This window comes from Procambarus clarkii, chromosome 20 (genome assembly GCF_040958095.1).
Source record: "Procambarus clarkii isolate CNS0578487 chromosome 20, FALCON_Pclarkii_2.0, whole genome shotgun sequence".
NCBI lineage: Eukaryota > Metazoa > Arthropoda > Malacostraca > Decapoda > Cambaridae > Procambarus > Procambarus clarkii.
This window is the reverse complement of record NC_091169.1, coordinates 45217343-45241411: the sequence shown is the minus strand read 5'-3', so window position 1 is coordinate 45241411 and position 24069 is coordinate 45217343. Positions and strand designations below refer to the sequence as shown.

The 24069-nt window shown below is 42.7% G+C and overlaps 1 protein-coding gene across 1 annotated transcript in view; it reads left to right on the top strand.

Annotated features, from left to right (window-relative positions):
- The window catches only part of LOC123755300 (Myosin binding subunit), a 358923-nt gene extending 337132 nt beyond the window's left edge, over positions 1–21791 (top strand). The window contains exons 19-22 of the mRNA XM_069327906.1: positions 11273–11398; positions 13488–13595; positions 18814–18903; positions 21635–21791. Coding sequence (XP_069184007.1) covers positions 11273–11398; positions 13488–13595; positions 18814–18903; positions 21635–21721 — 411 coding nt within the window. The 3' untranslated portion in view covers positions 21722–21791. The remainder of the gene's footprint in view (positions 1–11272; positions 11399–13487; positions 13596–18813; positions 18904–21634) is intronic.
- The last annotated feature ends 2278 nt before the right edge of the window (positions 21792–24069 follow it).

Here is a 24069-nt window from a genome sequence, read left to right as displayed (position 1 = left end):
GCATACACTACACCGCCGGCCAGCATACACTACACCGCCGGCCAGCATACACTACACCGCCGGCCAGCATACACTACACCGCCGGCCAGCATACACTACACCGCCGGCCAGCATACACTACACCGCCGGCCAGCATACACTACACCGCCGGCCAGCATACACTACACCGCCGGCCAGCATACACTACACCGCCGGCCAGCATACACTACACCGCCGGCCAGCATACACTACACCGCCGGCCAGCATACACTACACCGCCGGCCAGCATACACTACACCACCGGCCAGCATACACTACACCACCGGCCAGCATACACTACACCACCGGCCCGCATACACTACACCACCGGCCAGCATACACTACACCACCGGCCAGCATACACTACACCACCGGCCAGCATACACTACACCACCGGCCAGCATACACTACACCACCGGCCAGCATACACTACACCACCGGCCAGCATACACTACACCACCGGCCAGCATACACTACACCACCGGCCAGCATACACTACACCACCGGCCAGCATACACTACACCACCGGCCAGCATACACATCACCACCGGCCAGCATACACATCACCACCGGCCAGCATACACATCACCACCGGCCAGCATACACATCACCACCGGCCAGCATACACATCACCACCGGCCAGCATACACTACACCACCGGCCAGCATACACATCACCACCGGCCAGCATACACATCACCACCGGCCAGCATACACATCACCACCGGCCAGCATACACATCACCACCGGCCAGCATACACATCACCACCGGCCAGCATACACATCACCACCGGCCAGCATACACATCACCACCGGCCAGCATACACATCACCACCGGCCAGCATACACTACACCACCGGCCAGCATACACTACACCACCGGCCTGCATACACTACACCACCGGCCAGCATACACTACACCACCGGCCAGCATACACTACACCACCGGCCAGCATACACTACACCACCGGCCAGCATACACTACACCACCGGCCAGCATACACTACACCACCGGCCAGCATACACTACACCACCGGCCAGCATACACTACACCACCGGCCAGCATACACTACACCACCGGCCAGCATACACTACACCACCGGCCAGCATACACTACACCACCGGCCAGCATACACTACACCACCGGCCAGCATACACTACACCACCGGCCAGCATACACTACACCACCGGCCAGCATACACTACACCACCGGCCAGCATACACTACACCACCGGCCAGCATACACTACACCACCGGCCAGCATACACTACACCACCGGCCAGCATACACATCACCACCGGCCAGCATACACATCACCACCGGCCAGCATACACATCACCACCGGCCAGCATACACTACACCACCGGCCTGCATACACATCACCACCGGCCAGCATACACATCACCACCGGCCAGCATACACATCACCACCGGCCAGCATACACATCACCACCGGCCAGCATACACTACACCACCGGCCTGCATACACATCACCACCGGCCAGCATACACTACACCACCGGCCAGCATACACTACACCACCGGCCAGCATACACTACACCACCGGCCAGCATACACTACACCACCGGCCAGCATACACTACACCACCGGCCAGCATACACTACACCACCGGCCAGCATACACTACACCACCGGCCTGCATACACTACACCACCGGCCAGCATACACTACACCACCGGCCAGCATACACTACACCACCGGCCAGCATACACTACACCACCGGCCAGCATACACATCACCACCGGCAAGCATACACTACACCGGCCTGCATGCACTACACCACCGGCCAGCATACACTACACCACCGGCCAGCATACACTACACCACCGGCCAGCATACACTACACCACCGGCCAGCATACACTACACCACCGGCCAGCATACACTACACCACCGGCCAGCATACACATCACCACCGGCCAGCATACACTACACCACCGGCCAGCATACACTACACCACCGGCCAGCATACACATCACCACTGGCCAGCATACACTACACCACCGGCCAGCATACACTACACCACCGGCCAGCATACACTACACCACCGGCCAGCATACACTACACCACCGGCCTGCATACACATCACCACCGGCCAGCATACACTACACCACCGGCCAGCATACACTACACCACCGGCCTGCATACACATCACCACCGGCCAGCATACACTACACCACCGGCCAGCATACACTACACCACCGGCCTGCATACACTACACCACCGGCCAGCATACACTACACCACCGGCCTGCATACACTACACCACCGGCCAGCATACACATCACCACCGGCCAGCATACACATCACCACCGGCCAGCATACACATCACCACCGGCCAGCATACACATCACCACCGGCCAGCATACACATCACCACCGGCCAGCATACACATCACCACCGGCCAGCATACACATCACCACCGGCCAGCATACACATCACCACCGGCCAGCATACACATCACCACCGGCCAGCATACACTACACCACCGGCCTGCATACACTACACCACCGGCCTGCATACACTACACCACCGGCCAGCATACACTACACCACCGGCCTGCATACACTACACCACCGGCCAGCATACACTACACCACCGGCCTGCATACATTACACCACCGGCCAGCATACACTACACCACCGGCCTGCATACATTACACCACCGGCCTGCATACACTACACCACCGGCCTGCATACATTACACCACCGGCCTGCATACATTACACCACCGGCCAGCATACACTACACCACCGGCCTGCATACATTACACCACCGGCCTGCATACACTACACCACCGGCCAGCATACACTACACCACCGGCCTGCATACATTACACCACCGGCCTGCATACACTACACCACCGGCCTGCATACATTACACCACCGGCCTGCATACATTACACCACCGGCCAGCATACACTACACCACCGGCCTGCATACATTACACCACCGGCCTGCATACACTACACCACCGGCCAGCATACACTACACCACCGGCCTGCATACACTACACCACCGGCCTGCATACATTACACCACCGGCCTGCATACACTACACCACCGGCCTGCATGTATTTCACCACCGCAATACCGGGGTTTTCGCAACCTTCACTTTCTCTTTGCACACACTCCATACTAAGCTAAAAATAGTATTGGTTAGATGCCTGTGCCAGTCAGAGCATACTAGGTCGCTTTATAACGCATGATAGCCGAAATCAATGTCAATTTTCACATTTATTTCCTTGAGGTGCGAGACGTTGTACAACTGTACACAGGACCTGCAAGACAGACCAACCTCGTATGATTTCAAGTTGCGTCGTTGCGCGCCGTGTACACATTCACACGGCCTGCTGGTGTGTGAGGCGGGACATAGCGGTGCACACCAATACCCTGATGGCTCTCCCTGGAGTGGTCCAGTCGTATCCTGTGTGTCATCTGCATGCCAGCTTTCTGGGGCACTCCAGATGTGCTCACATGACGCCTGTTGCAAGTAGTTTATGGATGGAATTGCATTAAAACAAACGCTTGATTTCTTGGGTTGAAAACTGTCTCCAACACGAGTCGTCAGTATAGTTCAAGTCCAAGATGCAGGTCTTCGGCCTCCTCCTCCATCATGCCTGCCTCAACTCTACACTTGTTTTGAATATCTCGAGTCACTTTGTATCTGTACTCTTACCATATTCCAAGTAACTAATTTGCAAAATAAGAACAATACTGGTTTCTTAATTTTCAAAATTTTGAATTTTTAAAAGATACTAGATGGGGGAACCCGGCGATACCCGGGTCTCGCTACCCCCCCCTCTCACCTCCCCACATCCCCATCTTTTCTCCCCTCTTCTCCAACATCTTCCCTATCACCCCCCCCCCCAACTCCTCTGCCCCTCTCCTCTCACCCCCCCCTTTCTCTCAAAACTTACAACCCCAGCAAACATACAATGTAACCACAACGTTATTATTACAATTGCTACTTTGATGCAACGTTGTAACAACGTACTTTAAATATTGTAAGTTAGGATACCACGAACAGCTGACTAGCGTGTGGAAACACTCTGGAAAACAAAACTCACATTTCAGACTTCGTAGGAGTCTCTCTTATTCAAACAGAATGCAGAGTGTGACGGTCAATCAAATGAGATCAAGGCTAAGTGCAGTGAAAACCTCTGTACCCCAGGGCACAGTCCTTGCACCGCTGCTATTTCTCATTCTTATTTCTGATATAGACAAAAATACTAGTCACAGCTTCGTGTCATTCTTCGCAGATGATATTAAAATCAGCGTGAAAATTGTCTGTGGAACACACGAAAAAACTGCAGGCAGATATTAATAGTCCGATTGGGCAACTGAAAATATTAAGTTTAATTGTGACAAGTTGCAGGTACTGAGGTATGGTGGAAACGAAACACAGGGTACACAACACAATCAGACCTACTCATAGAAGAATAGCAACATGTAAAAGATCTGGTAATTATGATGTCTGACGACCTGACATTTAGTGAACATAACTGAGTAAATATAGCGGCGGTCAGGAAAATGAGGGGATGGATTATGATGACTTTCAAATCCAGAGATCCCACAGCAATGATAATGCTATTTAAAGCACTGGTGCTGTCCCGTCTTGAGTACTGCTCGGTACTCACTTCCCCTCTCAGAGTGGGAGAGATCTCGGAACTAGAAGGAATACAGAGAACATACACGGCACGCATAGACACGATAAAACATCAAAATTATTGGGACCGTCTCAAAGCTCTGAAAATGTATTCTTTGGAAAGGAGACGAGGAAGATATCAAATAATATATATATATGGAAGAAACTAGAGGGCCAGGTGCCAAATTTGCACAGAAGAATAACAACATACTGGTGAGAAAGATACGGAAGGAAATGCAGAATAGAACCAGTGAAGAGTAGAGGTGCCATAGGCACAATCAGAGAATACTGAACATCAGAGGTCCAAAAGCTGTTCAACACCCTCCCGGCAAGCATTAGAAATATTGCTGAAACAAAGGTGGACGTATTCAAGAGGCACTTAGATAAGTTCTTGCAAGCCTGGCCTCGGGTTGGGCTTGGGGAGTAAAACAACTCCCAGAGCCCTATCAAGCAGGTATAAGTGCCAGACCAACCAGGCTGTAGCGGATATGTGGGCGCGCGGGCCGCTCCAAGCAGCAGCCTGTTGGACCAAGTTATCACAAGTCGAGCCTGGCCTCGGGCCGGGCTCGGGGAGTAGAAGTACTCCCAGAACCCTCTCCAGGTATGGATGGGGCCTGTGATCCTGTCGAGTAGCATACCTCACACCTCTCCGGTTTAACTCCTGTCCGGGAGTTGGGGCGTGACGGTCAAGTTGATCTCTCAGATGGCACCAGTCAACCGGGCGGTCAACTCACCTGAGAGCACCGACCACCACCACCTTGGTCCATCACACCATCAATTCTACTACCATAGCTGCAGCTCTCACCAACCTCGGACTTGTACACACCGGGTCACATGTATGGTCAGGTATGTCATGTGTCACACCACCGGGTTCAGCCAACTGTGTTGTTCAACTGTGGTTCAGCCAACTGTGTCGTACAACTGTGGTTCAGCCAACTGTGTCGTACAACTGTGGTTCGGCCAACTGTGTCGTACAACTGTGGTTGAGTAACTGCCATACAAGACTGTGCCAAGTAACTGCCATACAAGACTGTGCCAAGTAACCGCCATACAAGACTGTGCCAAGTAACCGCCATACAAGACTGTGCCAAGTAACCGCCATACAAGACTGTGCCAAGTAACCGCCATACAAGAGTACCCCCACACAGACAAGCGTAGTGTTGGATGTACTTTGCGGTAATGTCTATTGAATTTTGTAACTAGCTCATCAAGACTGTAACTTGCTTAGCTGATTGAATTATGGGGTTGAGCCCCTGAGCCCATTATGTTCCTCTGTAACCCTCTCCACTACCGCCCACAGGATGGGTATGGGGTGCACAATAGATGAAGTGAAGTAACTTTGCGGCACTATAGAGGAGACAATACCGTTTAAGGCGGTGAGTGAGGCGGCGCCGGGAGGGAGTTTAGACACTGGCAGGGTGTCACAGGGGCCTCCACGGACGGTCTACCCACCTCCCCAAGTTTTTGGTTACACCTCGCGTATCTTTGTCGGCGGGTGACGGCCACTTGCCTCATGCAACACTTAGAGAAATGTGTGTGTCGGCATTACAAAGTAACGGGCTATCGTACAGTGCACAGGCGCCAATGTGCAACACTTGGCGCCAGTGAATACTTTCAATGATCGCCTTTTGTTCTTGCTGGAAATTGGAATGTGCTTCGCGTTATTACATTTGCTTAGCTAAAAGTGTGTGTACTCACCGAGTTATGCTTGCAGGGGTTGAGCTTCGGCTCGTTAGTCCCGAACCAAAGAACCATGTACCTAATTTTGTACTCACTTATTTGTACTCACCTATTTGTGCTTGCGGGGGTTGATCTTTGTCTCTTTGGTCCCGCCTCTCAACCATCAATCAACTGGTGTACAGATTCCTGAGCCTACTGGGCTCTATCATATCTACATTTGAAACTGTGTATGGAGTCAGCCTCCACCACATCACTGCCTAATGCATTCCACCTGTTAACTACTGTGTTTAATTAAGTTTGTTAGGTTAAGAGGCAGGTTAAGTAGATTGTTGAAGATTAAGTTATCACAAGCGGTGGCACGGGCATGAGTAGCCCCGTAGGTGGTAGATGTTTGGAGTGAATGTGGTGTTTGGTGGTGTAAGATGAAGTGTGTGTGGGGCCCTTAGAGACGTTAAGCAGTACCATCTCCCTGGTTATACGCAACCTGACGGCTGACAGTCCTGCTTTTGACGTCACTAGATATTGCTTTGGTAAGGTTAAGTTTGTAAACGTACTTAATTTTGTGTGTTTCTAGTGGTAGAGTACCTGGCGCTTAACAACGCTGCATTACTATAACATATTTACCAATGGTTTCCGTATCAGGCCAAATGAACAGCTTAGGGTTTACTTTTGTTATGAACATTCTATCGAAATAGTGCAATTTCATAGAAAACGGCGATTACCTCATCGAAATGTAACAGCATAGACTGATAGTTGACTTACTGAAATGTCTTTAAATTGTGTTGACATTACTCATGACCAGCAGGTGCAGGGTAAAGGGCATATCTTATGAACAAATCCACAAGGGCCGTGACGAGAGTATTGTGATTTCTGTGTGTACTGAATTATCTTGTTTTTTATACTCTGTATAAAACTAAAAGCATAATTGCTAAATGTAGAAAATGCAGGCAGTGTAGACAGCACATGACAGAACTTCGTTATTCATGTTTGGAGAGGGGGTGAGGTGGATGCTGGATGTTAGGGAAGAGTTGGAGAGGGGAGAGGTGGATGCTGGATGTTAGGGAAGGGTTGGAGAGGGGAGAGGTGGATGCTGGATGTTAGGGAAGGGTTGGAGAGGGGAGAGGTGGATGCTGGATGTTAGGGAAGGGTTGGAGAGGGGTGAGGTGGATGCTGGATGTTAGGGAAGGGTTGGAGAGGGGAGAGGTGGATGCTGGATGTTAGGGAAGGGTTGGAGAGGGGTGAGGTGGATGCTGGATGTTAGGGAAGAGTTGGAGAGGGGAGAGGTGGATGCTGGATGTTAGGGAAATGTTGGAGAGGGGAGAGGTGGATGCTGGATGTTAGGGAAGGCTTGGAGAGGGGAGAGGTGGATGCTGGATGTTAGGGAAGGGTTGGAGAGGGGAGAGGTGGATGCTGGATGTTAGGGAAGGGTTGGAGAGGGGAGAGGTGGATGCTGGATGTTAGGGAAGGGTTGGAGAGGGGAGAGGTGGATGCTGGATGTTAGGGAAGGGTTGGAGGGGGGAGAGGTGGATGCTGGATGTTAGGGAAGGGTTGGAGAGGGGAGAGGTGGATGCTGGATGTTAGGGAAGGGTTGGAGAGGGAAGAGGTGGATGCTGGATGTTAGGGAAGGGTTGGAGAGGGGAGAGGTGGATGCTGGATGTTAGGGAAGGGTTGAAGAGGGAAGAGGTGGATGCTGGATGTTAGGGAAGGGTTGGAGAGGGAAGAGGTGGATGCTGGATGTTAGGGAAGGGTTGGAGAGGGAAGAGGTGGATGCTGGATGTTAGGGAAGGGTTGGAGAGGGAAGAGGTGGATGCTGGATGTTAGGGAAGGGTTGGAGAGGGAAGAGGTGGATGCTGGATGTTAGGGAAGGGTTGGAGAGGGAAGAGGTGGATGCTGGATGTTAGGTAAGGGGTGGAGAGGTGGATGCTGGATGTTAGGTAAGTTTTTCTTTTTCCAGGGATATTCCTGCACGGGCCCTAAGCCTCTGGCTGGCCCACTAAGTGTTGCTTGTTTCTGTTTTACTTGGGCGGAGTATGAGTATTTATGACTCGTAAGGTCGCTTCAGTAAGATTTTGCCATATGTGTTAACAACTTCTGTTCTGTTGAATCTTAAGTTGAAATCTTAATGGGTTTGTAACTGTGCACTGTGTTAGATAATGTTCCAGTGGTCTGTCGGGCATTTCTCCACAGTGCTGACATTTCCTCTCATCTTCTGGAACCTGTAAGCCTATTAGGTAATTGTTGGAGAGGGGGAGAGGTGGATGCTGGATGTTAGGGAAGGGTTGGAAAAGTGGATGCTGAATGTTAGATAAGGGTTGGAGAGATGGATGCTGGATGTTAGGGAAGGGTTGGAGAGGTGGATGCTGGATGTAAGGGAAGGGTTGGAGAAGGGGAGAGGTGGATGCTGGATGTAAGGGAAGGGTTGGAGAAGGGGAGAGGTGGATGCTGGATGTAAGGGAAGGGTTGGAGAAGGGGAGAGGTGGATGCTAGATGTAAGGGAAGGGTTGGAGAAGGGGAGAGGTGGATTGCTGGATGTAAGGGAAGGGTTGGAGAAGGGACGAGTTGGGTGCTGCATGTGAGGGGGAAGGGTGGGAGAGAGGGCATTCCTCTGAGAGTTAGCACTAGTTAGGCTGGCTGATGTTCCTTGTGTAAGTAGTTGTGTGTGTGTTATTCACACTTGCTAGAGCTTGGAGTGTGATACCACCTTCATGGCCCTCCTCTAACCCAATTTTGTTACTAACATACATGGTATTTATGCACCAGACTCATTATTTGTAACTATGTACATAGGTGTTTACACAAACTCATTATTAGCTTTATATGTAACTAGGTACATTGGTATTTATGCACCAGTCAGACTGAAGCTTTATTTATAACAACATATACAAATCATTATGAAGGGTTACATAATCTCAGAGGATGGGTAGTCATGCCAAGGCATGCGATCATCAGCCTCCGCTGCCAATTTTTGGATGCATTGCATGGATATCCTCAAGAACAGAGGTATGTGTAAAGTAATTGCTAAGCTCATTCCGGTCGGAATGAGCCGGTCGGAGCCTGTCGACCGAGTGGACAGCACGCTGGACTTGTGATCCTGTGGTCCCGGGTTCGATCCCGGGCGCCGGCCAGAAACAATGGGCAGAGTTTCTTTCACCCTATGCCCCTGTTACCTAGCAGTAAAATAGGTACCTGGGTGTTAGTCAGCTGTCACGGGCTGCTTCCTGGGGGTGGAGGCCTGGTCGAGGACCGGGCCGCGGGGACAGTAAAGCCCCGAAATCATCTCAAGATAACCTCAAGATAGCCCCAGGTACCTCATACTAGCAGGTCTGAATTGTCTGTTGATAGGACATTCAATAGTGTTGTGTTGGAGACTATAATCCAGTTCCTGCTCAGAGTTTACAGCTGGGGTGCTTAGGATTGGATAATTTGTCACTCATAGCCACCTGCTACAGGTACCAGTTATTCAATATAAGCCTGGCACTTACTACGTTGCACTGTCTGGTAAACGTCTCGTGTTTTTGTACATTTATCTGCCCATATTTGTTTATTGTAGTCTCTCCAGCTTTTGGATGTCTGTGATTTTTTTCCTACATGCTTGGAGCAATATAGTTCAATTTCATCCCTGTTACTGTTTGACTTTACATGATGCCAAAGATATAATAGCAGAGTTACATTTGTGTGAGATGGTATTCATACAAGAGATAGTTTGAATCCTTTATTCCATTACCTCACTCCCCCTCCTGTTTATTTCCTGTCTGGAAGTCTGATCAATAGTCAAGTACAAGAATGTAACAACTCTTGTATATATCTCAAAAAAAAAAAAAGTTAATAACACACTCAAATGCACCAGTCAACTGGGAGGAGGTTCTTACATTTGACTGAGAGCTTGACCAACACCAGATTGGTCCATTACACCATAAATTCTTAATTCCATTAAGAATACACATTACCTAATTCCATTACACTACACAGCTCACCACTGCATATGCAAGGTTGAACAAGAAAGTAACTGAACAGTCATTTATTACCTTGTGTACCACATATTTCAGACCACTTCTGGAATATGTGGCACCAGTGTAGCATTCGTATCTCATTAAACACTAAACTAAGTTGGAGAAAGTTCAGAGGTTTGCCACTAGATTAGTTTCAGAGCCGAGAGATGTGAGTTACGAGGAACGGTTAAATGAATTAAGTCACGTCACTGGGAGAGAGAAAAAAAACAGCGGAGACATGATGAGCTTAAGTTCACAGGGAAATAGACCGGACAGATATTATAGACTACTAATCATTGGTAGTGCACAAAGAGACACATTGAAATTATTAAGAAGTTTTTTAGTGGAGGAAATTGTATACATGTATCAAAAGTATATATGAGAGTGCTGAGTAGGTCCAGGAACCTGTACATCACTTGCCTAGACAAGGACCACTCAAACCCCGCAAACAGTCTACCCACTTATTCTCTTTCTCAAAATCTATAGTATGTTTGATCATTTTGATTTATATAGAAAATGGGGGCTTATGGTTTTCTAATGTCATTAATATTATATACACTGTATTTGCATTGCAAAATACAGTATACAGAGCATTGGGAACTGGAGTTACATCCTTGAGCTGTTGCAGTACAGTTATTTTTATTACAGTATTTTGTTTAGTGTTACTGTATTTATATAATGACATTATCACTATTAATTGGTGTTTTAATTTGAAGTTTTTAATTTGGTATTTTTATTGTTTAGATATAGTGCAATGCAGTGTTATAAAAGTACAGTTTAGGATTATCTAATGCCTTTTAAGATACTTTATTTGTAAATACAATACAGTGTTGTACTGTACAATACATTTTTACAGCTGAAATATTGAACTGTAATTGGTTTTTAGTAATGATCTTAATAAACATTATAAAACTTCTTCTTTTCAGTCTGCGAATGAACACGGAGAAACAGTGAAAGGTTCTACGACATCCTTGGGGTCAGCCATCAACAGCCGGCCATCTTCTCGGTCATCATCAGTTGGACCTGAAAATGGTGACATTGATTACAAAAAAGTAAGAATTCAAGCATGTGCAGTACTGTTCAGCAGCCACATACTATAATGTGACATTTGTTATTTTTCAGTCAGTACACCTCTTTGTTATTGGTCTGGGATGCCATTACAGCTCCTGGTTTGTTTTTCCTCCCTTCCTTCCATGTCCCAGAGTATGATGAAAATAGATTTCCTATTCTATAGCCGATTCCCAAAATGTGTGTGATTTACAGTTCCTGATCTGTGCATCCTGAAATGTAGATGCATTCTTTAATCCCAATTTTCTAGCAGAATTTTTTTTTAAATGTTACATATATCACAGTGTAAACATTTTTTGTTCCTGGATTGTGTTACTTTCTGATTGCTTATGCATTCAAAGTATACAAAAGTGGCTATTATTTCCCTTCAAAGTTTGCTTTGACCTTTGCCTAAGACAGCTAAGGAAAAACATTTTGAAGGCACCTAAAGGCTGCTAACTCCTTATCTAGAGCTGTGACACGTTTCATAAGTCAATGGCCTTCTGGTTTTCAGCCTATGACCAAAGAGCCAAAGTTCAAACCTCACAAGTACTTTCAAATCCAGGGATCCCATCACAATGGTTGTACTCTTCAAGTCACTAGTGTTGTCCCGTCTTGAGTACTGCTCAGTACTCACTTCCCCTTTCAGAGCAGGAGAGATTGCTGAAATAGAGGGAATACAGAGAACATATACGGCACGCATAGACGCAATAAAGCACCTAAATTATTGGGATCGTCTCAAAGCCCTCCAAATGTACTCACTAGAAAGAAGACGACAGAGATATCAAATAATATACACCTGGAAGATACTGGAGGGCCAAGTACCAAATCTACACAGTAAAATAACAACGTACTGGAGTGAACGATATGGAAGAAAATGTAGAATAGAACCAGTGAAGAGCAGAGGTGCCATAGGCACAATCAGAGAACACTGTATAAACATCAGAGGTCCGCGGTTGTTCAACGTCCTCCCAGCAAGCATAAGAAATATTGCCGGAACAACCATGGACATTTTCAAGAGGAAACTAGATTTATTCCTCCAAGGAGTGCCGGACCAACAGGGCTGTGGTGGGTATGTGGGCCTGCGGGCCGCTCCAAGCAACAGCCTGGTGGACCAAACTCTCACAAGTCAAGCCTGGCCTCGGGCCGGGCTTGGGGAGTAGAAGAACTCCCAGAACCCCATCAACCAGGTATCAACCAGTACAACTAGGTGAGTAGGTACCCATAAGATATCTTCCCTGAGCTGTCATAGGCAAAGGTTGGAGCATTGTTTGATGGGAAATAATAGCCATTTTCTATGCTTTGGAGACATAAGCAATAAAAAAAAATACTACCCAGGAACAAAACACAATTATTTTTTTTTACTCATTGGTAATATCCACACAGATGTAATATTTGATATTGGAACATGACGTAAAGTGCAAGATATATCTGATGAAAAGTACATTCTCCATAAAGAGCCGTCTGAGAATTTTGGACGCTCTTTTTAGCTTTTGTGACCAAAAAGAAGGGAGGTTAGGAGGGAGTGGGGGATTAGAAATACAGGAAGTAAAGAATGAAGATGGAGATTTAGATGTAAAATTGTGTCCACTTTGGAATTGTAGTACTGTAGTAGTGTTGCTGTTACACAATTGATGTGTGGGGTTAACGTGTTAGTACATGAGGTAGGCTGACTAGTGAAGGATGGCAGTGTTGGTGCCATTGTTCTGGTGTCTGGGGGAACCTCTTTGTGGCTTCTTCCACAGCTCCTTAAGCTATCATCTTCAGCAAGAGATGCTAGCTGCAGGAAATCAAGGCAGGACAGCATTTCTGTCCTGCCTTGATTTCATTAACATTTCTTTATAAATATTGAGTTCAAGGAATCTGGACCCAGGGCTGAGTGGATGTGCAAGCTGTCATTTGTATTGCCCCAGTTCCTCTCCTACTGTCTGAGGAAGTAATATTTTTATTTAATTTATTTTAAAATTCATGTATTCAGTTATAGTATTCAGAAAGCTGAAATTTGATAGCTTGTAAAATATTGCAATACTTTTGTACTGCATTCATTGACTTATTCTAATAACAAGTTACAGCACTAAATTCTTGCAATTACAGCTGTACGAAGAACAGTTGGAAGAAAACTTCAGAGTTCACGAGCGTCTTCGAGGTACAGAAAATGAGCTTCGGCAAACCAGAGAAGCCATCGATATCAACACCAAAAAGGTATGTTATATTTACACAAAATGCATATTTTTCACAAACGAATTCTTGTTAGTATAAAAATAGAGAGAGGCATTAGTTATAAAATAGTGTAAACCCATCCACTCTTTCTACAGTGGCCCCTCCATTTACGAATTTAATCCGTTCCCAGAGACAGTTCTTAACCTGAAAATTTGCAACTGGAAACAAATTTTCCCACGAGAAATAATGTAAATTGAATTAATCCATTCCACACACTCAAAAATATTAACTTCAAAATACTTTTCATACCTAATTCACATAATTATTTAGTACTATAGTATGTGCAAGTTATAGCTTACCTTTATTGATGTCTCTTGTTGGCATATGCAAGACAGTAAGGAGAAGGGGAGGAGAGGTGTTACTGTTTGGAAGGGGCGTCTCCTTCCATTATAACATTAGGCACTGATGACTTCTTTGGGGGTACTCTCTCTCTCTCTCTCCTACATTTTGTAGGCATACCAATAGGAACTGGTTGAGGCTCACTGCTTGTTTGTCTTACTAAAAATATGTCTAAAGACATTTGTTTTTCCCTACGTTTTAACACTTGTCTGTAGTGAGACATCACATTGTCATTAATGAGGTCAGTGCAATGGCTTGCTAAAGCTTTATCTGGGCGAGTCTTTTCAGCAAAACTTTGCCATTTTTCCCATACTGCACACATTTTCTTAATGAGACAGGGACATCCTCTACTGCCTCCTCCTCCTCCCCTGAAGATTTGTTGTGTACTGCCTAGCTAGTTCAACAACCTATGTACCATTTTCATGTTTACAAATGATCTCTTTTTTTTTCCTCTATGGCCATCCTCACGTGTTTTCTTAGGTTAAGCCTTACCACTGACTTTCTTGGGACCCATGGCATGACATATAATAATTACTTTTATGTTTAAAGCCCCAAAAAGTAAAAAAAAAAATTAAATTCTTTACAAAGAATTTATGTGCAATCATCACTAAGTGGAAGACACTGGTAAACTATAGAACAGGCGACCGTGCCACCAGGAACCACGCGCTAGGTCGCCCATATGCATATCAACAAACTATGTTACCCGAGGCAAAGCTCATAAGCTGGTTCACATTTTACGAAGAAATTGGGCTCGTAACCTGAAAAGTTTGTAAATAGGCGCATTCATAAGCTGAGGTGTCACCATTTTTTTTAATAGCATTGAAAAGTTACTTAATTTAAAAACTTAAAAATACTGTATATGTACATAGTCACACCTCAATAAATCAGAAATATATACCTTGTATATAATACAGTATTGTACATGTGTTAGACATAATAGCAGATTACATTACTTTACAGTAGTGTTCCAGGGACTATATAAATACAGTATAACCACCTATACAGTATAGTGCATGGTAAACAAGAAATTCACTAAATCAAATTTAAACATTCCTATTTTTTGTAACCAAATAAGAAATTTTAGTGACTGCCCATAAAAGTTGTAATGCTTACATTAGCATTCTGGCAATTTACAGACAAATGATAATCAGTGTGTGTGTCAGCACCTTATACCCAGCAAAATGATACCCTACTGATGCAACCATATTGCAACCAATTCTGACCCTAAACACTCCAATTTGTTTATGCTAGGCAAACATACAAAGTACAGTGGTACCTCGCATAACGATCGCCCCAAAAGACGAACATTTTGGGTAACGAACGGCCCGATCGGCGTCAAATCATCCCGTATGACGAACGCTGGTTTGAGTAACGTCAACACCACATGGTGGGGTCGCGCTGCTTCTTGCACATTCTTATAGACGCCTCCGAGATGCACATAAATTATGTTGTTCTTGTTTAAAGATGCTAATGATGCTGGGATATAAAGGGGTGACTGCTGAGATGTTGCAAAGCATTGACGTTTTTGTAGGAAAAAAGAAATGAAATGTCTGATATACAACAAATGTCAAAAAGGTTCGTTCGGTGTTCGGCAGGTAGGCTGCTCCATTATAACAATCTTTCTTTGTTTCAAATGTGTTCCATTTGTTTTGTATTTGTCATTTACGTCTCAATAATGGAGAAGCCTACCTTACATACACTGAATAAACCATTATGACATTTTCCTTTCTTCAAATGTGTTCAATATTTATTTTTCATTTGCCTTATAGCAAAAGGTTCGTTCGGTGGTCGGCAGGTAGGCTGCTCCATGTTTCGTACATACAAAAAACGTAAATAATAAAAAAATGAAGAATTTTGAAAACCAGTACAAATGTCCAAAAGGTTCGTTCGGTGGTCTACAGGTCGGCTGCTCCATGTTTCTTAAATAAAAAATAAAAAACGAAAAATAAAAGAACATTTTAAACAATTTGAAAAATGGACAAATGCCATAAAGGTTCGTTCAATGTTTGTCGGGTAGGCTGCTCCATTATTGAGACGTAAGTGACAAATACAAAACAAATGGAACACATTTGAAACAAAGAAAGATTGTCATAATGGAGCAGCCTACCCAACAAACACTGAATGAACCTTTTGCTATAATGAATATGAAAGACAAGGGCTGCTGGCTGGGTTAGTACTGCGTGAGCAACCATTTGTAGCACACGTGGCTCTGGCTCTCTAACACCTGTCCCACACAGTGTTGAAAGACTGCGCTCAGTCGGTGCAATTCAGAACCTATTGTTTGAAGAACATAAGGGTCATAACATTGGTGAAGCTAGGCGCAATAAGGGCTTAACACAACGGTCAGATGCCAGTGATACAGCGAGCGTATCCAGTTGTAGCTCTGAGCCTCACCCTTGCCATCTCGAATTTATATAGATGATACATAGATTAATCGTTTTCTGCGTTCAGTGATGATGCATCTGATACAAGTAGCATAGATGAACAGTGTTAGTGGCTTCCATGGTGGTGTTGTTCATTGATATTTTCAAGAATACCTGAATCTCTTCCTGACTGATGGACACTCTTTGAGGCTAGCTGAATCTCTTCCTGTGTGGGACCTTACAAAGCGATCTTTTCAAGACAACCTTACAAATTGAGCTTTTCCTATAATCGTTTCAATACTACCTTATGCTTTACAAGCTTGGCTACATACCACCTACAAGTACTAAAGCCAAGGGTGCACGCGAGTGCGTTATTTGCAAGCACACAGAACGATGAAACAGGAAACGAAAATCTATCTGTAGCTGGTGCAAGGAGAGCAAAGTCCCGCTGTGTACCATGGACTACTTTGTTGACTATTACGCACCTCCAAAGTACTGAGTGTGTAATACAGTGTGTTACTGTGTAAATAGTATGTGAAACTGTACATATTGTAATTTTAGTGAATTTTTACCACGTAATATTGTGACTAAACATTTATTGTGGACACATTACTGACACATGTATCACAGTTCCATGGAAAATTATGAACATTCTACTGTATACATATTGTAAAGGTCACAAATATGCATCATTTACGATAAAAGAAACAAATAAAACCGCATTGGAAATGCATAGAAAAAATATTTGAAAATATATTTGTGGCAACACGCGGTGCTTGAATGGCCTGCGCGACCGTGTCTGGGAGCTTCACACACGGGCGACCAGGCCCTGATGACATCACAGCGCACCTTGTCCACGCCCTCACAGCCAAAGTAAGTGGAATTTGGTAATTATTTTTACATAGACACGTTCAGGGACGGTAATTTATCATTTTGCAAAGAAAAATGATATTTTGGGGAACATTTGATGTCATGCACACTGGGGGAATTTCACAATAAACACAATGCATCACACTGGTTACATGGGGGACACTCGTTTTGTATGACGTCCGTTTCACATGACGAACATGGAACGGATTAAATTCGTTATGTGAGGTACCACTGTATATACTTAAGAATAAATTGACATTGATCTCAATAAGTTAGGCGAGATGATGTAGATTCATGGTTGCTCATACAAGGTAATACTGAACATGAAGTTTGGACACTTGACAAGTGAGAATGGGCTGCATATGGCTAATTGCAGGTGTTTATGACAATTTTTTTTTATTCCAAAAATAAAATGCTAATTTTATGCTGTTTTATGTTATGTTAATAGAACTTTACAATTACTGTAGTAAGACTGTATCAGCATGAAATACAATTATAAGGAAGCATTATACAGTATTATGATGGAGTTATTCAGAAAAAAATACTGTATGCTATTCTGTTATAGGGAAGTCTTTAAGTTATATAAAAGTTGGAAAATGTGCGGGCACACAATCAGGAATATATGATCATATATTCTACTACTGTATACAGTATACTGTATCTACATCTCATTTCTTTCCCTCTACCCCTGACAATTTACCTCAAGAATGGTAGTTACAACAGAAGGCATCCATACTCTTAAATACCTCGTATATTAAAACACAATTTTATCATTGGTTACCTTTTACTTCACAATCCAATGACATGAATTCAGGTCACCTAATCAAAAATAACCTTAAATCACACTAATCATTATTTGTCAAAATTACATAATGATTCTAGTACTGTATAACATCCCATGAGTGGGCAGTGCCTACAAGGCCTGTGCTGCTTTACCAGACTGCATTGTCACATACAAACAGGCTGTGATTCTGTGCACAAATGATGCTTTACTTTTAACATTTGTTGAATTAACACCGACATTAGGTATTCATTTTAATTTAAACAGTACTAAAGACCATTTATTTATACAAAGTCTATAAATAGTGTTATAACCTGAAAATGAGTACTGTATTGTACTACACACTACACACAGAAATCACAATAGCGTGATGCATCAAATTAACAAATCCTCGCCACAGCCCTTGTGGATTTGTTCTGTACTGTACTGTATAGACTTCATTCATGTTGTATTCACCGGCAGGTGATTGTTCTGCACTCAAATTTCGTGTATCTGCAAACCTGGAATGTACTGTATATTACATTTTTTTTTATATAATCTTTCTACTGTACACTACTACAGTCCATTTATTTGCAAACATTTACACATATACAAAAAACACTGGATTTACAGTTTACTTTTGGTTCAGTTTAGTAGGCTACTAATTAAATACAGTAGTTTATTACAGTACTTGTTTTATAAATGGCATCATTTGGGTACAATTTCTTCAACGTTGATTACCTCCTGCATCCTTTTCACCCTCTTTATATACAGTACCTTAAGTATTTCTTGAAATTAATATTTTAGCTGAAATTTTGTTTTAACATATTGCACTAAAATCTTCATTTACCAAGCCCCTCTTCTTCAGTGTAACACACGCCTTGCAATGGCTGAAGCAGATAAACGTGAAAAACGAGCCCTGGAGCGCAAACTCTCAGAAATGGAAGAGGAATTAAAGGTAGGAGAAATATTAACTACAAAAAAATTTTTTTTACTAAGCATTGTAAAATGTAAAATTAAGTACTCATTTTTTACTTTGTAAAAATGATTATATGGTACAGTATACTTTATGTTCTTGTAGTATAATTACCCTTACAGGTGACATATCCTTCACTGTTTTGTTCATGAATAATGTTATGAGCATATAATTTGTTCTAAAATTATTATTATTTTTTTTAATGCAATATTTTCAAATTATCTATGATCTTTTAAATGTGATACCTGTATATTTAAGTAATTCAAATTTGTATTAGTAATTTAATGACTACTTGCTCCTAGTCTAGAGTTTTTCAGAGATTTTATCCTGACAACTCTATTTAAGCCATTGGGTGTTGATGCTGAGAACTTCTGAAGATTCTCCATATAAAAAAATATTTTTCCAATTATTTTGTGGTAGAAAACATTGTAGGAATAGATGTAGCAAGAACACTGTAGGAGTGATAATTCCAAAGAACAGATTCATGACTGGGGAAAAAAGTGCAACCCTTCTCTCACCTCCCTTTGCTTCCTAACAATTGTTCTGCCACAAGCAATAGTTTCCACCTAGTTTGCTACTTGCATCTAAAATAATATTAAATTCAGCTGATTAAATTGATCTCCATCAATATAACACTGTGCATGGCACCTTAAAACGTCTTAAGTTGATGCCACCAATATGTAGAACCATTCTCAAACATCAAGCAATAACCATATTTGAAGTTGTTTAATGCTGCATTAAGATTTTGTGTATCAAGATTCAAAATTAAATAATGAGGGCATATTGCATCATTTTTAGAACACAATGTGGAGGGTACAAATGCAGAGCAAGCAAAAGATTAGATGGATATGGCATTCAAAGTTACTCAGATGGGCTGTTTGAAAGTGTTGCTAAGAAATTTTTGATAATATTAAATGGAGCATTTTTGGGACCGAACAAGAGGCTCAAGCATTGAGCTGATAATGCACAAAAATGTGTGTGGAGGTAATAGTGTTGAGTTATTGGAAAGCATCACTTTACTAGGCTTCAGTAGACACTGGTATGAGAAGCACAGAAACATTGATGCTGTTTAGCAAAGACAGCTTTTAAAAAACAAACATTAATGAAAACTTAAAAACTTTCTCTTAATTGTTCTTGTAATTTCAACTTTAATTAGATGCATTTCAGTTTTAAGCATTTGATATTATAACTAACTTGTCAGTACTGTATATTTACTAAGCCATATAGATATTAATATATTCAACATTTTTTTGCTACTAGTTTTGAATCTAGGAATATGCTTCATTATTATTTGACATTACCATAGGAACCATGAACTGTAATTGACAGTGATTAAGTTTAATTTGATTTTATTCATGCTAATTAGATAATGTAATATTGTGCAAAAGTAACAATTTGGATGATTTTTTTTATTTCTTTATGCAGTACTGTATATAATTGTAGTTTACATTTTTCTTTTTCAAAGCTTGAATTTTGGAGATGTAATAAAGCTGAAGCTTTAAGGATACATCCTTCTTGCCCCTTGCTAACATGCTAATTAGTGGTGCATAATATGAAGCATTGCTTTTGCATGTGGGATTTGGTATTCATCAGCATTAGTCTCATGTGGTGAAGCATCCCTAACTCTTGAGCTAAAATTATTTTTAACAAGGTAAAAAACTTCAGATTTTAGCATGATAATTTTCAATTAATGATAACCATCAGTTGGAACTTTGCTTCAACTTTCAGTCTGAACTTTTAACTCCCTTTCTTACAGCAATTGCAAAAACTTAAGGCTGAAAATGAAAAATTGAAGGCTGAAAACCGAGCCTTGACTCGGGTGGTGTCCAAATTGACCAATTCAGCCACAGCAGGCATGGGTAACTTGGCCAACTTGAGCAAATAGGTAAACTAAGGGTAGAGTGGGCAGTGTGCCGCTATGTGTGAATGACTGTGTGGCATCGGCCAGCATGATCACACTGCCTGCGCATGACACCTCTCGCAGTGTTTTGCAGTTTCCTTTGCTCGGGCCATGGGACCCTTATTATGTTTTTGAGTGACAGATACATAAAATTGGTGTGAAGTGTATTTTGTTGCTTAATATTAGCTGACTCACACTTCATAAAATGCCTTGAAGCCTGATGAATAATCATTTCCAAATTATAATAAATTATGTAAGTTGTTTGTCACAAAGGTTTTTATTAAGTGTTATTTGTATTACTTTACAATTATTATGCAATAATACTCATTATCTAAGCACATTATTATTTATTGTTGATATTAGGTATTAAATGTAAAGTATTAGCTAATTTTCAGCCATGACTTTACTGCTTAATTGTCCAAACATGGATAGTTTTTTTTGTTTTTGTTTTCAAGGACCTCATTGTAGTGCAGATTTTCTTAACATAGTTACAATTTTGTAAAAACTTATTTTATGTGTTGGTTTTTTCTTTTTCTTTGCATGCTATATGTTGTTACCTTATTAACTGGAAAAGTTTGATCCTTCGTTTGAATTGTGAATATGTTGCTATTTTAGATTGTCCTTATCTCTCATCTTAGGCATTTACTCATTATAGCTCTAGTACTTTTCCAGTTTTGGCCTATGTTTCAAATTATTGACTTGTATATATATTATATATATTCACCGGTGGTATACAGTATGTGTAAATCTGTATATTAGTATACATTGCTCATCTCCACTGCTGTAGGTTTTAATTGAACCTTTTTATTTCAGTTGTTGGAACAGTTGAAGCAGGAAAATCAACGGTTAAAAGATGAAAATGGGGCACTCATCCGTGTCATAAGCAAGCTCTCCAAATAATGAAATGCCTTCAGCTCCCGAGGCTGCTGCTGCTGCTGTTACCACAGTTGTTGTGGATACCAATTTATGCCACAAATGTTACCCAGTCATTATATGCTCCATGGGAATCCTGTGAGTGGTTCTGGGAGATCTGCAAGTTTTAAAGGAGTCTCAATAAACTCTCTTTTTTTGGAATTTTTATTAGTTATTAAAGCTGGCTCACTGCCCTTGGCATATTCTAGGTGGTGTTTTGGTGACCATGCTTTACCTTTCTATCTTGAGTCATGCCCAACATGCAGAAATTGACCTAAAAAATAATTAAATGACATTTAAAAGAAACAGAAAGGAATGTGCATTTAAATGACTTGACCACTAATTACAAACTGTGTTGTCTCAATAATAATAATAATAATAATTCTGTAATAATAATAATAATAATAATAATAATAATAATAATAATAATAATAATAATAATAATAATAATAATTGGTTTACATGAAGGTACAATGGGTTTGTGAGATTACACAATATTAGTGTAATCTCTTATTACTTTCTTGTAATCATTTTCTGGCAAAGCCTCTAACACACACATAGCATTATGGGCAGGTCCTTAATCTAACATATCAGCTAAAATGAAAAAGTACATTGTAGCAAAAATATATATCAGCATATAACTAAAATACAAATTGACAGAGGTGAGTACATTAGTGAGGATACATGTCTTAAATACTAATATTGCGGGAGTGGGTAGCACAAGATACAGTGTGAGTTTGAAGCACAAGGTAGGATACTATGAGGATGAAATATAAGCTTTCTGGGGGATCCCCTTGTAAGACCACTATAAAATGCCACCATTGTAACACCACTATTATGGATACTAAACTAATAATGTAAACACTACTTATCCTGAGTAACACTTCCTATCGGTTGCACTTGGTAACACTGTTATTGAACACTGTAATATGAGCTGACATATGATGGTTACACTGGAACCAAAAGGTACACTGCAAAACAAGGAAATGCTACACAGGATTAAATATGCTGCCACCATCTGCCTTTGACCATTGAGACTATATCAAGCAACGAGGCAAGAAACATTGCTAGACTTGGAGAGTACTTTCTATGACTGTCATTAATTATGGGATGGTTGTCAGCCACTATATCCAAAAGGCTAAGAGGATTCAACAATTGACACAGACGGGAAATTTAACATGAGTTTATTGAGATACCAAAATTATGCTAATCAAAACTTATAAATCCTACTCTAACACTGGCCAAAAGTTAAGAAATTTAGACATAGAGCAAAACCTCAGAGATCACACACATTACCTTAAGACCTCTGTCTCTCCATCCGGTGGGTTCACGCTGTCACTCCCTCTTTGAGATGTTCTTCACAGACCCTCTCTCGACCCCGGTGTCCCGCACTCTGTCCCTAAGTCTCTACAGGACCAAATATATACCCTCGAAAAAGGGGGAGGGGAAGATTTACTGTTGCTATCTAGATCAAAAATGCCAGGGGGGTCGGGCCACACGTGCACAAACACTTAAAAATATTTCAATTAAGCTTGTTTGACATTCATCATACACTCTTCAAGAGAGGAGTTATTAATTATGTGTGTGACTGACCTTTGACCTGGCTAAAAGGGGGAGATCCATGGATGTTTACACCTAAGAATTTGGGGTCTAATTCCATTGCAATGTTTGACAAGAGTATCATGAAATATTACATACTTGAAACTAGCTGACTAAGACTAACCCAGGAATTTTTTAATCAACATACAAGATAATCCGGAGGTCATCTGGGCTGACCTCTTGGAGAGGGTTTCCCTGGGTGTGAACTCTCGGGGGGGGGGGGGTGGGTGGGTCTTGGGTGTTACACCCTTCAGCTCCCCGGAGCTATCCGGGCTGATATAAATGTATTAGACCCTGGCATCAGTCAAAGCGAATGGAGTTCTAGGCCTATCAGGGACCACGAGCCAGAACCTGGCCCCCTCAGAGAGGCACGAGGAGTGTTGGCCTATAGAAACCCCCCATGTAGTTGGAAGCATTCTATGTCTGCCATTGACCGGGTCAGGCACCCAGAAAATAAGGCACCCCAAAACAAACCCTATCTGGTTAAAAAATTGCTACCAAAAGCCGAACTATTGGACAGAACTCCCCAAATGAAAAACGAGCAAACAAGCATGACATCACCACCATCACTGAGCCCCAGACCTCCCACGCCCATTATCCACCTTTCAGTTCTGTGGCTTATGTGAGACCTTGGTGGTCGTGTGACTCTAGCTCCGGATTTGTTTCAGTGCCTTGGTGTCTACCCGAGTCCTCGCTCGATGTGTTCATGGACGCGTCATCTCTTGGCTGGAGCTTCG